The sequence below is a fragment of the Tachypleus tridentatus genome, chromosome 1 (genome assembly GCF_004210375.1).
Source record: "Tachypleus tridentatus isolate NWPU-2018 chromosome 1, ASM421037v1, whole genome shotgun sequence".
In the NCBI taxonomy this organism is placed as follows: domain Eukaryota; kingdom Metazoa; phylum Arthropoda; class Merostomata; order Xiphosura; family Limulidae; genus Tachypleus; species Tachypleus tridentatus.
In genome coordinates this window covers 183,871,912-183,890,235 of record NC_134825.1, presented here as the reverse complement: position 1 = coordinate 183,890,235, position 18,324 = coordinate 183,871,912, and the positions used below count along the sequence as shown (strand labels likewise).

General features: G+C 36.4%; 1 protein-coding gene across 4 annotated transcripts; it reads left to right on the top strand.

The window, feature by feature from the left end:
* The first annotated feature begins 5,109 nt into the window (after positions 1–5,109).
* On the top strand, positions 5,110–18,119 carry LOC143232023 (uncharacterized). 4 transcript variants are annotated; one of them, XM_076467024.1, is made up of 3 exons: positions 5,110–5,267; positions 11,409–14,937; positions 15,352–18,119. In XM_076467024.1, exons 1-3 carry the CDS (start codon positions 5,202–5,204, stop codon positions 18,117–18,119), a joined length of 6,363 nt encoding a protein of 2,120 aa, XP_076323139.1. In that variant the 5' UTR covers positions 5,110–5,201. The 4 variants fall into 4 exon arrangements, with proteins under 4 accessions (XP_076323139.1, XP_076323149.1, XP_076323146.1 ...); XM_076467034.1 differs by having other exon boundaries at positions 11,409–16,179; positions 16,594–18,119; XM_076467031.1 differs by having other exon boundaries at positions 11,409–17,421; positions 17,836–18,119.
* The last annotated feature ends 205 nt before the right edge of the window (positions 18,120–18,324 follow it).

The following is an 18,324-nucleotide window of genomic DNA, read 5'->3' as shown; positions in this document are numbered from 1 at the left end:
AATCACCGATAGTTATAACCTACACATCATCCACACGTCTTTTAAAGGAATCACCGATAGTTATAACCTACACATCATCCACATGTCTTGTAAAGGAATCACCGATAGTTATAACCTACACATCATCCACATGTCTTGTAAAGGAATCACCGATAGTTATAACCTACACATCATCCACATGTCTTGTAAAGGAATCACCGATAGTTATAACCTACACATCATCCACATGTCTTGTAAAGGAATCACCGATAGTTATAACCTACACATCATCCACATGTCTTGTAAAGGAATCACCGATAGTTATAACCTACACATCATCCATGTCTTGTAAAGGAATCACCGATAGTTATAATCTACACATCCACATGTTTTGTAAAGGAATCACCGATAGTTATAACCTACACATCATCCACATGTCTTGTAAAGGAATCACCGATAGTTATAACCTACACATCATCCACACGTCTTGTAAAGGAATCACCGATAGTTATAATCTACACATCATCCACACGTCTTGTAAAGGAATCACCGATAGTTATAACCTACACATCATCCACACGTCTTGTAAAGGAATCACCGATAGTTATAACCTACACATCATCCACACGTCTTGTAAAGGAATCACCGATAGTTATAACCTACACATCATCCACACGTCTTGTAAAGGAATCACCGATAGTTATAACCTACACATCATCCACACGTCTTGTAAAGGAATCACCGATAGTTATAACCTACACATCATCCACATGTCTTGTAAAGGAATCACCGATAGTTATAACCTACACATCATCCACATGTCTTGTAAAGGAATCACCGATAGTTATAACCTACACATCATCCACATGTCTTGTAAAGGAATCACCGATAGTTATAACCTACACATCATCCACACGTCTTGTAAAGGAATCACCGATAGTTATAACCTACACATCATCCACACGTCTTGTAAAGGAATCACCGATAGTTATAACCTACACATCATCCACATGTCTTGTAAAGGAATCACCGATAGTTATAACCTACACATCATCCACATGTCTTGTAAAGGAATCACCGATAGTTATAACCTACACATCATCCACATGTCTTGTAAAGGAATCACCGATAGTTATAACCTACACATCATCCACACGTCTTGTAAAGGAATCACCGATAGTTATAACCTACACATCATCCACACGTCTTGTAAAGGAATCACCGATAGTTATAACCTACACATCATCCACACGTCTTGTAAAGGAATCACCGATAGTTATAACCTACACATCATCCACATGTCTTGTAAAGGAATCACCGATAGTTATAACCTACACATCATCCACATGTCTTGGAATCACCGATAGTTATAACCTACACATCATCCACATGTCTTGTAAAGGAATCACCGATAGTTATAACCTACACATCATCCACACGTCTTTTAAAGGAATCACCGATAGTTATAACCTACACATCATCCACATGTCTTGTAAAGGAATCACCGATAGTTATAACCTACACATCATCCACATGTCTTGTAAAGGAATCACCGATAGTTATAACCTACACATCATCCACATGTCTTGTAAAGGAATCACCGATAGTTATAACCTACACATCATCCACATGTCTTGTAAAGGAATCACCGATAGTTATAACCTACACATCATCCACGTCTTGTAAAGGAATCACCGATAGTTATAACCTACACATCATCCACATGTCTTGTAAAGGAATCACCGATAGTTATAACCTACACATCATCCACACGTCTTGTAAAGGAATCACCGATAGTTATAACCTACACATCATCCACACGTCTTGTAAAGGAATCACCGATAGTTATAACCTACACATCATCCACACGTCTTGTAAAGGAATCACCGATAGTTATAACCTACACATCATCCACACGTCTTGTAAAGGAATCACCGATAGTTATAACCTACACATCATCCACGTGTCTTGTAAAGGAATCACCGATAGTTATAATCTACACATCATCCACACGTCTTGTAAAGGAATCACCGATAGTTATAACCTACACATCATCCACGTCTTGTAAAGGAATCACCGATAGTTATAACCTACACATCATCCACACGTCTTGTAAAGGAATCACCGATAGTTATAACCTACACATCATCCACATTCTTCTTTGACCATTTTGTTTTCCTTTCCTCCATCCGTTCTTCATTTGTGGAAGGTAATGGCTGAAATTTGTTACCCAACAAAATAGCTTCATTATAACCAAATTCATTCGTTTTTACTCTTTACTGAAAGTCATTGTTAGCTAATATATTCATTGCATATGAAAGCTTAAGTTTCTCCTAAAATTCTGCTACCACTTCCCACAGTTTATACTTCCCTTTATATATTTCTCTTACTAACCTCCAACCCACACATTCTACATAAACAGAACTGCTGTACTTCATTATTAGTTTCCTTGAGAGTACATTCCAGCCCCAAAAATCCACTCATTGCACCCATTACACCTAACACCCACACTAGTTTTAATTATTGTTTTTATACTTATAAGTTACAGGCTGCAAACAAATACTTAATACCGAATACCAGTAGCGTTCTGTTAACACACTTATTGTTAAGCCAAACGTTTTATGAACAATATTTTTAACTACTTTGCTTTCACACTAAAGTTTATCTTTAAATCCATAAAGCTCAGAAACACAACCTAATTATAGTTTCATCAACCCTTAAACGGCAGCCATCATCAACTGATGCTGCTACCTTCAACATTCCCGCTGTTTAAGGGTTAACTACTGGTATTAGTCTAGGGTTGAAGACCGATATTTCTTGCCCTAAAAGTTTATTTGTTGTGTTGGAACTTAGATGAAGTTCACGAGACACAATTTAGTCTCTATATAGACTCTTAGAGTTAAGGTAAATACACATTTTACTTAGTGGCATTTATAATCCAAATAATAGTAATTTACTTTATGTTAATATTAGTAATTAGGCCTACGGTTTGCATAATACCCTATAATAATTACTATAGTATAACAAATTGACCTTACATTTCTTTTCGCATTCTTCTTTTTATTAGCCTAATTTAAGGTAAGTTTAATACGAAAAAGGAGCATTTATATAATAATATACCGTTAAAAATAAGTTTATCATTAGATTTCCATGTGTTAACTGTGAGTTTCCTACCATTGATATAAATTTAGGTTAATATATATTTCATTTCCTAGAGGACTCACCTGTAACCAGGAGGCGGTTAGACACTTAAATTTCGATTATTCTCGTGTGTCAGCCTAATATTAAAAAAATCTCCACGTTAAAACGAAATTCTCTAAAGTTATATGTCATTCAATCATAACTTATACAGAAGGGTAAAACTAAAAGTCGGATGTAGTTTGAGATAGCTTTTAAAATATGTATAAAGAAACGAAATGTCTCTTTTGTGCCTTCCCCAGTAGCACAGCAAGATGTCTACGGACTCGCACCGCTAGAAACTGAGTTTTGATACCCATGGTGAGCAGAGCACAGATAGCCCAATGTGTTGCTTTGTGCTTAATTCCAAAAGAAGCAAACTCCTTCTGGCTCGACATGGCCTGGTAGTTAAGGCACTGTACTCGTAATCCGAGGGTTGCGGGTTTGAATCCCCGTCACACTAAACATGCTTGTCCTTTGGCAAAAGAGTAGCAAAAAAAAAAAAAAAAAATGGCGGTGGGTGGTAATGACTAGTGGCCTTCCATCTAGTCTTACACTGCTAAAATAGGGGCGGTTAGCGCAGACAGCCCTCGTGTAGGTTTGCGCGAAATTAAAAAAAAATCAAATGAAACCATATGGAATATACATCTCCTGCATAGATTAACATTGCATCCACACATTTACAGAAACTACAACAAATACAAAATTCAGTTCTAACTTCGGCATATAAAGTACCACGCAGCACTTCATCCACATTCATGTACAAGTATGCAAACATAGACACAATATCTGAAAGACTCTTGCATAATTCTCTAAAATATTTCAATAAGAATCGGCATAAGAATAACTTAATGTGTGTTTGTTTGTTTTGGAATTTCGCACAAAGCTACTCGAGGGCTATCTGTGCTAGCCGTCCCTAATTTAGCAGTGTAAGACTAAAGGGAAGGCAGCTAGTCATCACCAGCCACCGCCAACTCTTGGGCTACTCTTTTACCAACGAATAGTGGGATTGACCGTCACATTATACACCCCCACGGCTGGGAGGGCGAGCATGTTTAGCGCGAACCCGCGACCCTCAGATTACGAGTCGCACGCCTTACGCGCTTGGCCATGCCAGGCCACTTAATGTGTGATCTCGACAGATACCACGTACATGATGTAAATAGAACTACCTCTCCCCTTTTAACATATATTTAAGGAATATTACACAAGCTGGGCACTACGCACTAGCCACTTAATTATTGTTTTTCTTTTATTGATCCTAAATTTTCTTATATAATTATTTTTTATTTTTTATCTTTTTTATTTTTATTTTTTAAAATTATTTTATTTTATTGTTACCACTAGTAGTAGTAGCATTTTCTCAATGGAGAAAAGCAACATAAGGAAAATGGGAAAAAAGAGAAAAATACAAAAATATATATATATTAAATGAAAATAAAAAAGGAAAAATACAGAAAATATATTAGAATAAAAGAGAAATAATAAAAAAAAACTTTTCTTGTGTGTCCATGCATGGACTGTGCCCTGAAACGAACCTGAGTTCGATGTTATACTCTGGCCCAAAGCTATAACAAAACAAATCCCTGAACGACAGACGTTATCAACGTTCGGGAGGGAAGATGAGGTCTAATGTACCTGACCCTCCTGGGTATTCAACATCAATACCCAAATACCCACTCAACACAGCAAGACTCCTTGTATTTACCCGAATCAGTTGCCGATGTTAATTGACTGAAATTATCAGCGTTAATTAAAACTGAACGACAAACCAATACTGTTAAAGAATTAAAACACATACACAACAACGAGTTTAATATTCTGTGTTAACGAAAAAATAGCATCAATATTACCCAAAATATATTGTTTAAGACACAATTTACGACTATGATAAGTATGTATGAAGATTATTGGACGAGTGTCGTATTACGTCACACGCAGGCGCATATCTACTACAGATTGGGTTTTTACCTAGAAATTGATTTTACAAGGCAAAGTGCCGAATGGTTTGAAATAGCTGAGAAGTTGTATGTATAATGTTGTAAATGGAGATATTGGTGTTGCTGTGTTGTGTTGTTTTGTACGTTGATCTCGCCAGAAGCTGCTGTAGCGTAAGTATTGTTTTGTGTGTTGTGAAAACTTGTTCCCTCAGTCTATACTTTAAAAATGAAAATATTTTGTACTCGTAAACCTACAGGCTTTGAAGGTTAATTGTAGTTGAACCACATCATTCTGTTTACTAAGTTGTAAACTAATGAGAAGGGATCGGAAAGGAAAAAAATGTTTATTTCACAATGATGATAGATAGACCAGCTTGAAAAATATGCTACATAAATGATTTACAAATTAATTATTATTATTTTTTATGGTTGATTCAGACTTTTCTTATTGGAATAGTGATGGAATATTAAAACACACAAGTTTGACATTTAGACAGATTAATTGTGGATAACCAGTATTAATTTACACTTAGTGAAGGTGTAGCCATTATCTGGATATCAACGTTTCTTTGCATGTATATGTTTGTAAAAATTATAGTGACGTAATTCTGTGTGCTCACACCTTTTGCTCTTTGACCGTTTTCAAAGTGTTTAGTTTGTTAAACCATATGTCCGTGCTCATGACATTTTAATAACTTCCATTCAGTGTGGTATTACGTCTGAATTATCTACTGTTCATTTTACCTCTCATTGCTGATTTGATTGATAGTTTGTAGTAAATACCATTTACGTTGTACAGGGACACTGAAAAAACATCAGGTGTACGTTCTGGGAAATCTAGCTCTTATGAAATATACGAACTGGATGATGGACAAAAATAAGTTTACTGTTTTTGTGAATGTCACTTCAAACTTCTGTCTGTGTGAATTAAACTGATGTCAGTTCACAGACGTACCTTGAATATAAATGTTTTCGTAACACAACAGACTTGTTCATTTTACTGTACGTTTATCACATCTTGTATAAATAAGTTTTGTAAATTCAGTATTAGTCAGAATTCCTTCTCAGGGTACATGTAGTTGAGTTAAATGGTTTAATTATTAATGCTGTATGGAACAAAACCCTTTATATACATAAGTAACAGACATCAGTCTAAAATATAAAAATGGTGTGTTTGATCATACTTTCTTTGTTAATGTAACAATTATAAAATGTTCATGAAACTTAAATGTAAACTTTCCAGAATGTTCAATGTAAACAGAGCTAAATGCAGTAGATTATATGTACATGTAGCCAAATGTACATTTATAGAAGAAATAGTAACTTTCAATATGGGGCCCAGGATGGCCAGGTGATTAGGGTATTTGAATTACAATGTAAGGACCATGGGTTCGAATCCCTGTGCCACCAGTCAGTCCCACCTTTCACTGGTAAAAGAATATCCCAATAGTTTGTGGTGTGTCACATTGACTATCTACCTTCTGTCTAGTTTTTTACTGCTAAATTGAGGACAGTTAGTGCAGATAGCCCTGGTATAGCTTTATGATAAATTGATAACAAACAGTAATTTTCCAGTATAATAAATTTTATTATCATGGATACAACAGTACAGTAGTATATTGTTGGTTAGAACACTGAGTAAAACAGACCTTCACTGTTGTTCATCAGTCTATTTTGTGTACTTGTAACTCTGTAAAAACTGAAACTTTATTTAATTTGAGAACCACAATACCACAACAATCATGTTTATGGTAGAGGTTGTTTTAGATCATGTGAACAACGTTTGTTCTCATGTATTTCACATGTTATACTTCAATCTACAGACCTGCATGTGTTTGTTACAATAAATAATTGTTTCTCTTGTAAAACATCACACCACACTCATTACAACTAGTGATTACGTAGCGACACTAAAACAAAACTTTACGTCCATACCTCAGTGACGCTAAAACAAAACTGTACGTCCAGTTCTGAAAAATTTTCAAGGTTGTTGGATAGTCTGCATTAACTTCTTAAGCCCACAGAGGTTTAGTGGGGGGTCATTTATGGCCTTGAGGAACTTGTCAGTTTTGACATTGGTGAATGTGGTTATAGTTTCGTGACCAGTATCTGAGGTCCTGACATCTTACACAGCTGTTGCTGCCTCACCCAGTTCTCTGTTGACTGTCCAGACAGCTATGACACCCTTGGATCAATGTTTGCTTCCTTTATACTTCCAGTCTTCAAACTCTAGCTCATGGCAGATTGTGTTGGTACTATCTCACCTGATACTGCTGGTTATTGTTGAGAGTGCCAGATGTTTTCTATCCTCATTGTAAAAGTCAAGCTTACCCAATAAAACCAGTATTTAGCAAGTTAGCCAGAATTATAAAGTGGTAAATGGTGGTGAAAGCATGCATGAACAGAAGTGTGAATAAGTAGTAGTGAACTATAAGAGTTTCATTCATGTTATTGTTTAGTAGAGAGAGATGAGCAGCAGCAGAAAAGAAATAAACAGTAACATGAATGAGAGAGAGAGATGAGCAGCAGCAGTAAAGAAATAAACAGTAACATGAATGAGAGAGAGATGAGCAGCAGCAGTAAAGAAATAAACAGTAACATGAATGAGAGAGAGATGAGCAGCAGCAATAAAGAAATAAACAGTAACATGAATGAGAGAGAGATGAGCAGCAGCAGTAAAGAAATAAACAGTAACATGAATGAGAGAGAGATGAGCAGCAGCAGTAAAGAAATAAACAGTAACATGAATGAGAGAGAGATGAGCAGCAGCAGTAAAGAAATTGAGAAGAAAGGAAGAAAAGAAAAGAGTACGACTGAAATAGAAAAATGGGAAACTGGAAACGGAGAGAGATAAAAGCCCAAATCAGAGAGGAAAAGGAGAAAGTGAGATTAGTGGTGTAGCCAGGATTCCTAATCAGAAGGAGATGCAGTAAATTAAAAAGCCAAAATTTATTTAAATTTTTAAATGGCCATTAAACAAATAAAATGTGATAGTGTTCATAAAAGTTTTTATTAAATGATAAAAATAGTGCATGATATATTCAAGCAGAAAATAATGTGGTTAGAGCCCTATGTTTTTCAGGTGGCAGAGCCTGGGAGAAGTCGGGACTGAAATTGGGAAAATAAGAGTACATATTGAAATTACCATGCTTTCCCAACAGAAAGAAGCACCTAGGAATGATAACAGGATCAAGGCCAGTTGACAGAAGCTGTCGAAATTTGATAGAAAGATGACAAAACTGGAATAATGGCAACTGGACAGGAAATGGCCCATTGCAAAATGGTAAAATGATTTTGAAGGACTGACAAATCTAATAATACATGAACAGTTCATGATCATGTGCTCAATGGATATCTCTTTACACTAAAAGATGTGGATGAGATAATCAAGCTGGCAGAACATTATATAGAAACTCGTAGAGGTATCATAACTGACATGTCCAAGAATATACAGTTAAAATCAAAATCAGTGGTGGCTGACCAGAAACAAGAATCTACGAAAGGTGACAGATGTTTGCTACTTGACGGAACAGTAACAAAGTTTTTTTTCCTATTGCAAAAATAAAAGTGGATACTTCATCTTATGTGGGAGACCTTGAGGTCATGTGTATGAAGGTACCATTATATGACATGGCAATTAGAAACATATCACGTAATAGACATTTGGAGAAACCAAATGGAAAGAAGATAGATAAAGTATCTGTAGCCATCACAAAAGCTCAAGGGAAGAACGAGCAAGTTATCAAGCCCTTGCATTTGTCAAAAAGTAACATCCTGAATGTAGGTTTACAGGAACTGAAGAAAGACCCTTCACTGCAGAAACTTTGGCACAATGTCCAAGAAAAAAAATCTGGAAAGTAAAAAATGGAAATAAATTTAAAAAACAGAAAATCGGGAAGAAATATTGAACTGAATCTATCAAGACAGTAAAAAGTAATTAATATGACAATGAGGTCAAGGACTGACATTTCAAGATCAAACAGAAGGTCTCAATTGGCTTCCTAATCCCACAACAAATACTGCAATGTAAAGGATCTTTACTGAAAGTGGCAAAGAATTTATTATGAAGTGAAAGTAAAAAGATCTACCATTTAGATTTGTTGAAAAGGTACTTCAAGAGAGAAGTCATAACGTGCAGTTATTAAAGTACAGATGGACATTCAGAACCAGAAGATGGTGACTGCTACAGAAGACAAAGACCTGAAATTATTGTATGGAGGTGAGTTGTATAAGGATGTCAATACAAATGAATAATTAACTGACAAGTTACAATACCTACTGTATCAGAATACATACACATCAGGAAAGGAAGGCTTTGAATAATACAAGATAAACACAAAGGATTTTATAAAGGTGAATCCATACCAAAGGCCCAATGAGAAGATAGACCAACAAGGAAACTACAAATGCTGGAGCAGAACACATGGAGACTGAGAACAGTCCTTGTATATGGTGTAAAAATATTTACAATAGTTGTTTTGAAAAGGGGCTTATTGTTAGATAAAAGACTTATCAGTGCAGTTGTTTATTTCATTGAGATTTAGTATTTAATGATTATTAGTTTTCTTAACAAGAGTATTATATTAATCAATTCTCATTTTACAGCAACAGAAAGTTACCTAGCATAACAACCAAATGTGTGTTACAAATCACCTCTTATTCCTTGGTATCACATGTAAAATGCAAACAAACAAAAAATCCAGGATATTTTTAAACATGTCATTTATTTGTATCAGAGGCTAAATTCTTACCAGAACTGAATCCAAACTTCCAAGCTTTTATTTTAAAATGTTGTTAAAATATCCTCAGTTTTAAGTAATTTTATTCATAGCAAAACCAGTGAAATGTTAGTGTCCACCATCAAAACATTGTTCCTAATATGTAGAGTAATAATAGCTGGCAGAGTTGATTCAAATGTTTTAAATACGATATGTATTTAGATCTGGTGTGATTTGTAGGTTTTGTTTCATAGATGTTATAGCTGAAGAAAAAAGGTTTTTTATCTACAAATCTCCTTACTGTAGCTGTTACCAAAGGTTCAGAATATAGTGGTTGTTTTGTTCTTATTATACTTGCATGTTACGAAAAAATATTTGTTAGAATTCGTTTTGTAATGACCGAACTGTAGATGACCTGCGTATTGTTGAGTGCCACCTTAAATAAAATTACCTGAAACCATTTATCTAAATTATGAATTTGTTCTAGTTTTCAGAACTTTAATTGGTGTATTTTGTAGTATTTGATTTAATAAAGTAATACATCTTTTAAACAACAATTGTGTATTAATTTCAGTAAATATGTTGTCTAATTTGTCTTGCGTTTCTTTCAAACTGCTCGTGTAAATGAATTCGAAGCCTAAAGATTGTATGTACTTCCGTAATAAGTGTAAGATTGAATGCTTGTTGCAAGCTCACGTTACAAAACACAGACGTCAAACAAATCACATTATCAGTGCAAAGTATTCGATATGAATAAGACCTAACGACTATCTGAACACTCTTGCTAAATTACACTAACTGATCTAAATCCGATACATAAAATTATCTTCAAATATGTGCAATCTTGTTTTTCACTTCTGTATACATACTGCGCCCTCTAACATACAAAAATAACCACAGTAAAAATATAACTTAAAATATATATTTATTTCTCAAACAATAAATGTCTCAGTTGTTTTGCTTAGGTATTTAGTTTCATTTTCGATTAATTTTGGCATTAGTTTCTTTAACCTGCAGATGATCTAAGAAGGTCGAAATGTTGTTCTGTACTTCATTTTAATCGAAATTCAAGTACCCATACCAGCCGTCTTGAGAATGCATTTTTAAAATGACATTAATTACCAAAAACGATAGGATTCAGTCAGTAGGCAAATATTAAACGTTAGCTTAAATAATGTATTCTCAAGACGGCTGGTATAAGAACTTTTAAATAAAATAAAGTACACAACAACATTTCGACCTTCTTAGATCATCTTAAGGTTAAAAAGAGAGTTTTCATTATAATATGGTTTTAAATTATAACTAATAGACTCTTTCACTTGTAAGGAACATTAATTACAGTAGGAGTTTTGTGAAATCTGAATATAAAATGTAAACAAAGACAATATAAAAGTTTTTTCAACTACTTGAAATATTTACTTAAATAACACTTCTAAAACTAACATTTCATTTATCATCGTTCTGCCCGAATAAATATTTAAATATTAGTAGCAATAATATTGTTATTTTTTACACAATCTAATAATTAAAACTACCGTGTATGAAATATTATTATCCACTTTAAACATAGCTGTATTTTCTATTTTCGGTATAGCACGAACCAAAGTGGCAGCTCGTCTGGTCGGATGAATTTACCAATGGAATAAGTTCTGATTGGGAATTTGAAATTGGCAATGGCCTCAATGGTTGGGGTAATAACGAACTGCAATATTATCGTCGTGAAAATGCCCAAGTTGAGGGAGGGAAACTGGTAATTACTGCTAAAAGAGAAGACTATGATGGTTTCAAATACACTTCTGCTAGGCTGAAAACCCAGTTCAAGAAATCTTGGAAGTATGGTAAAATTGAAGCCAAAATGGCGATGCCATCATTTAATGGGGTCTGGGAGGCGTTTTGGATGTTAGGAGACAACATTCGTAATGTTAGCTGGCCATCTTCTGGAGAAATTGATATTATGGAACATATAAACACGAACACAGAAGTCAGAGGAACTATTCACTGGTCCACTCCTGACGGTGCTTACACACATCATGGTGGTGGAACCAATACTAATGTGATGGATTACCACATTTATTCTGTAGAGTGGAATTCTTCCTTTATTAAATGGTTTGTTGATGGAAATCAATACTTTGAAGTGGATATTCAGGGAGGAGTAAATGGAACAAGCGCATTTCATAAAACGTTTTTCATTATTTTAAACATGGCGATTGGAGGAAACTGGCCAGGATTCGATGTTGCTGATGAGGCTTTCCCTGCTGAAATGTACATTGATTATGTCCGTGTATACCAGGATGCCAGTACATCTTATCCTGTTGGGAATACCTCTTTAGATGGTTACTATTTTCTCCAGAGCAGGCAGAGTGAATTGTATCTTGATGTCACTGATGCCATTAACGAAAATGGATCATTTCTGCAACAATGGCCTAATAATGGTAATACCAACACACAGTTTCATTCAGCGCATCTCGTAAATAAAAGTATTAACAAAGAAAAAGGAAAATCTTTAAATGTTAACAATTTAGGGACTGAGAATGGTGTAAAAATCCAACAGTGGGTGTATAGAGAGATGTACAACAGACATTTTACTATACCAAGTCTTGGGGATGAATATTCTAAATTTACACGCAAAAGAGTAAAGTTCTTGCAAGTAGCAAGTTTCAAAAAACACGCAAGAATAAAGGTGCAAAAAGAACATTCTTGTGACACACAAGTTTCTAGACAATATAAATTCATTCAAAGTACTTACTCTAAAGTAATTCAAGCAGAAAGTTATTTTGATTCCTCAGAAGTTGAACTGGAAAATACCTTGGATGTAGGCGGAGGGAAGAATGTTAAATGTGATAAAGAAGGGGCCTGGATGATTTACAAAAATATTGATTTCCCCAGTTCAGGTAGTTATCGAATAGACTACAGACTGGCAAGTGAACGTGCAGGAGGAAAGTTCTCTCTCGATTTGAATGAATGCTCCATAGTTCTCGGTATATTGGATGTTCCTTCAACTGAGGGAAGGCAGAACTGGACCACCATATCCCATACAGTGAATGTGAATTCAGGTTTATATAATTTGCGAATCTGCATTCAACGAGTCAGCTGGAATATCAACTGGATTAAGATTACAAAAGTATCTGGACAGTCGAAACGAAATCAAAGTAGTAATAATTCTAAATTAATTCAGGCTGAAAGTTATTTTGATTCCTCAGGAGTACAATTGGAAGATACCTTAGATGTAGGAGGTGGGAAGAATGTTAAATGTGATAAAGAAGGGGCCTGGATGGCGTACAAGGATATTGATTTCCCCAGTTCAGGTAGTTATCGAATAGACTACAGAGTAGCAAGTGAAGTTGCAGGAGGAAAGTTGTCCCTAGATTTGAATGCAGGCTCTATAGTTCTTGGCATTCTGGATGTTCCTTCAACTGGGGGATTGCAGAATTGGACAACCATTTCCCACACAGTGAACGTGAATTCAGGTATATATAACTTGGGGATCTATGTTCAACGAGCCAGCTGGAATCTCAACTGGATTAATATTACAAAAGTATCTGGACGGTCAAATTTCAATCAAGATAGTAGTAATTCTAAATTAATTCAGGCAGAAAGTTATTTTAGTTACTCAGGAGTACAGTTGGAAGATACCTTAGATGTAGGAGGTGGGAAAAATGTTAAATGTGATAAAGAAGGGGCCTGGATGTGTTACAAGAATATTGATTTCTCTAGTTCAGGTAGTTATCGAATAGACTACAGAGTAGCAAGTGAAGTTGCAGGAGGAAAGTTGTCCCTAGATTTGAATACAGGCTCTATAGTTCTTGGCATCCTGGATGTTCCTTCAACTGGGGGATTGCAGAATTGGACAACCATTTCCCACACAGTGAACGTGAATTCAGGTATATATAACTTGGGGATCTATGTTCAACGAGCCAGCTGGAATCTCAACTGGATTAATATTACAAAAGTATCTGGACAGTCAAATTTGAATGAAGGTAGTAGTAATTCTAAATTAATTCAGGCAGAAAGTTATTTTGATTCCTCAGGAGTACAACTGGAAGATACCTTAGATGTAGGCGGTGGGAAGAATGTTAAATGTGATAAAGAAGGGGCCTGGATGGCTTACAAGGATATTGATTTCCCCAGTTCAGGTAGTTATCGAATAGACTACAGAGTGGCAAGTGAAGTTGCAGGGGGAAAGTTGTCTCTGGATTTGAATGCAGGCTCTATAGTTCTTGGCATGCTGGATGTTCCTTCAACTGGGGGATTGCAGAATTGGACAACCATTTCCCACACAGTGAACGTGAATTCAGGTATATATAACTTGGGGATCTATGTTCAACGAACCAGCTGGAATCTCAACTGGATTAATATTACAAAAGTATCTGGACAGTCAAATTTGAATCAAGGTAGTAGTAATTCTAAATTAATTCAGGCAGAAAGTTATTTTAGTTACTCAGGAGTACAGTTGGAAGATACCTTAGATGTAGGAGGTGGGAAGAATGTTAAATGTGATAAAGAAGGGGCCTGGATGGCTTACAAGAATATTGATTTCTCTAGTTCAGGTAGTTATCGAGTAGACTACAGAGTAGCAAGTGCAGTTGCAGGAGGAAAGTTGTCCCTAGATTTGAATGCAGGCTCTATAGTTCTTGGCATGCTGGATGTTCCTTCAACTGGGGGATTGCAGAATTGGACAACCATTTCCCACACAGTGAACGTGAATTCAGGTATATATAACTTGGGGATCTATGTTCAACGAACCAGCTGGAATCTCAACTGGATTAATATTACAGAAGTATCTGGACAGTCAAATTTCAATCAAGATAGTAGTAATTCTAAATTAATTCAGGCAGAAAGTTATTTTAGTTACTCAGGAGTACAGTTGGAAGATACCTTAGATGCAAAAGGTGGGAAAAATGTTAAATGTGATAAAGAAGGGGCCTGGATGGCTTACAAGGATATTGATTTCCCCAGTTCAGGTAGTTATCGAATAGACTACAGAGTGGCAAGTGAACGTGCAGGAGGAAAGCTGTCCCTAGATTTGAATGCAGGCTCTATAGTTCTTGGCATGCTGGATGTTCCTTCAACTGGGGGATTGCAGAATTGGACAACCATTTCCCACACAGTGAACGTGAATTCAGGTATATATAACTTGGGGATCTATGTTCAACGAGCCAGCTGGAATCTCAACTGGATTAATATTACAAAAGTATCTGGACAGTCAAATTTGAATGAAGGTAGTAGTAATTCTAAATTAATTCAGGCAGAAAGTTATTTTGATTCCTCAGGAGTACAACTGGAAGATACCTTAGATGTAGGTGGTGGGAAGAATGTTAAATGTGATAAAGAAGGGGCCTGGATGGCTTACAAGGATATTGATTTCCTCAGTTCAGGAAGATATCGAGTAGACTACAGAGTGGCAAGTGAAGTTGCAGGGGGAAAGTTGTCTCTGGATTTGAATGCAGGCTCTATAGTACTTGGCATGCTGGATGTTCCTTTAACTGGGGGATTACAGAACTGGACTACCATTTCCCATACAGTGAACGTGAATTCAGGTACATATAATTTGGGGATCTCCGTTGTACAAGTCAGCTGGAATATCAACTGGATTAAGATTACAAAAGTATCTGGACATTCGAAACAAAATCAAAGTAGTAATAATCCTAAATTAATTCAAGCTGAAAGTTATTTTGATTCCTCAGGAGTACAACTGGAAGATACCTTAGATGTAGGCGGTGGGAAGAATGTTAAATGTGATAAAGAAGGGGCCTGGATGGCTTACAAGGATATTGATTTCCCCAGTTCAGGAAGATATCGAGTAGACTACAGAGTGGCAAGTGAAGTTGCAGGGGGAAAGTTGTCTCTGGATTTGAATGCAGGCTCTATAGTTCTTGGCATGCTGGATGTTCCTTTAACTGGGGGATTACAGAACTGGACCACCATTTCCCATACAGTGAACGTGAATTCAGGTACATTTAATTTGGGGATCTCCGTTGTACGAGTCAGCTGGAATATCAACTGGATTAAGATTACAAAAGTATCTGAACAGTCGCAACGAAATCAAAGTAGTAATAATCCTAAATTAATTCAAGCTGAAAGTTATTTTGATTCCTCAGGAGTACAACTGGAAGATACCTTAGATGTAGGCGGTGGGAAGAATGTTAAATGTGATAAAGAAGGGGCCTGGATGGCTTACAAGGATATTGATTTCCCCAGTTCAGGTAATTATCGAGTAGACTACAGAGTGGCAAGTGAATTTGCAGGGGGAAAGTTGTCTCTGGATTTGAATGCAGGCTCTATAGTTCTTGGCATCCTGGATGTTCCTTTAACTGGGGGATTGCAGAATTGGACAACCATTTCCCACACAGTGAACGTGAATTCAGGTATATATAACTTGGGGATCTATGTTCAACGAGCCAGCTGGAATCTCAACTGGATTAATATTACAAAAGTATCTGAACAGTCAAATTTGAATGAAGGTAGTAGTAATTCTAAATTAATTCAGGCAGAAAGTTATTTTGATTCCTCAGGAGTACAACTGGAAGATACCTTAGATGTAGGCGGTGGGAAGAATGTTAAATGTGATAAAGAAGGGGCCTGGATGGCTTACAAGGATATTGATTTTCTCAGTTCAGGAAGATATCGAGTAGACTACAGAGTGGCAAGTGAAGTTGCAGGGGGAAAGTTGTCTCTGGATTTGAATGCAGGCTCTATAGTTCTAGGCATGCTGGATGTTCCTTTAACTGGGGGATTACAGAACTGGACCACCATTTCCCATACAGTGAACGTGAATTCAGGTACATATAATTTGGGGATCTCCGTTGTACAAGTCAGTTGGAATATCAACTGGATTAAGATTACAAAAGTATCTGGACAGTCGAAACAAAATCAAAGTAGTAATAATCCTAAATTAATTCAAGCTGAAAGTTATTTTGATTCCTCAGGAGTACAACTGGAAGATACCTTAGATGTAGGCGGTGGGAAGAATGTTAAATGTGATAAAGAAGGGGCCTGGATGGCTTACAAGGATATTGATTTTCTCAGTTCAGGAAGATATCGAGTAGACTACAGAGTGGCAAGTGAAGTTGCAGGGGGAAAGTTGTCTCTGGATTTGAATGCAGGCTCTATAGTTCTTGGCATGCTGGATGTTCCTTTAACTGGGGGATTACAGAACTGGACCACCATTTCCCATACAGTGAACGTGAATTCAGGTACATTTAATTTGGGGATCTCCGTTGTACGAGTCAGCTGGAATATCAACTGGATTAAGATTACAAAAGTATCTGGACAGTCGCAACGAAATCAAAGTAGTAATAATCCTAAATTAATTCAAGCTGAAAGTTATTTTGATTCCTCAGGAGTACAACTGGAAGATACCTTAGATGTAGGCGGTGGGAAGAATGTTAAATGTGATAAAGAAGGGGCCTGGATGGCTTACAAGGATATTGATTTCCCCAGTTCAGGTAATTATCGAGTAGACTACAGAGTGGCAAGTGAATTTGCAGGGGGAAAGTTGTCTCTGGATTTGAATGCAGGCTCTATAGTTCTTGGCATCCTGGATGTTCCTTTAACTGGGGGATTGCAGAATTGGACAACCATTTCCCACACAGTGAACGTGAATTCAGGTATATATAACTTGGGGATCTATGTTCAACGAGCCAGCTGGAATCTCAACTGGATTAATATTACAAAAGTATCTGAACAGTCAAATTTGAATGAAGGTAGTAGTAATTCTAAATTAATTCAGGCAGAAAGTTATTTTGATTCCTCAGGAGTACAACTGGAAGATACCTTAGATGTAGGCGGTGGGAAGAATGTTAAATGTGATAAAGAAGGGGCCTGGATGGCTTACAAGGATATTGATTTTCTCAGTTCAGGAAGATATCGAGTAGACTACAGAGTGGCAAGTGAAGTTGCAGGGGGAAAGTTGTCTCTGGATTTGAATGCAGGCTCTATAGTTCTAGGCATGCTGGATGTTCCTTTAACTGGGGGATTACAGAACTGGACCACCATTTCCCATACAGTGAACGTGAATTCAGGTACATATAATTTGGGGATCTCCGTTGTACAAGTCAGTTGGAATATCAACTGGATTAAGATTACAAAAGTATCTGGACAGTCGAAACAAAATCAAAGTAGTAATAATCCTAAATTAATTCAAGCTGAAAGTTATTTTGATTCCTCAGGAGTACAACTGGAAGATACCTTAGATGTAGGCGGTGGGAAGAATGTTAAATGTGATAAAGAAGGGGCCTGGATGGCTTACAAGGATATTGATTTCCCAGTTCAGGTAATATCGAGTAGACTACAGAGTGGCAAGTGAATTTGCAGGGGAAAGTTGTCTCTGGATTTGAATGCAGGCTCTATAGTTCTTGGCATCCTGGATGTTCCTTTAACTGGGGGATTGCAGAATTGGACAACCATTTCCCACACAGTGAACGTGAATTCAGGTATATATAACTTGGGGATCTATGTTCAACGAGCCAGCTGGAATCTCAACTGGATTAATATTACAAAAGTATCTGAAC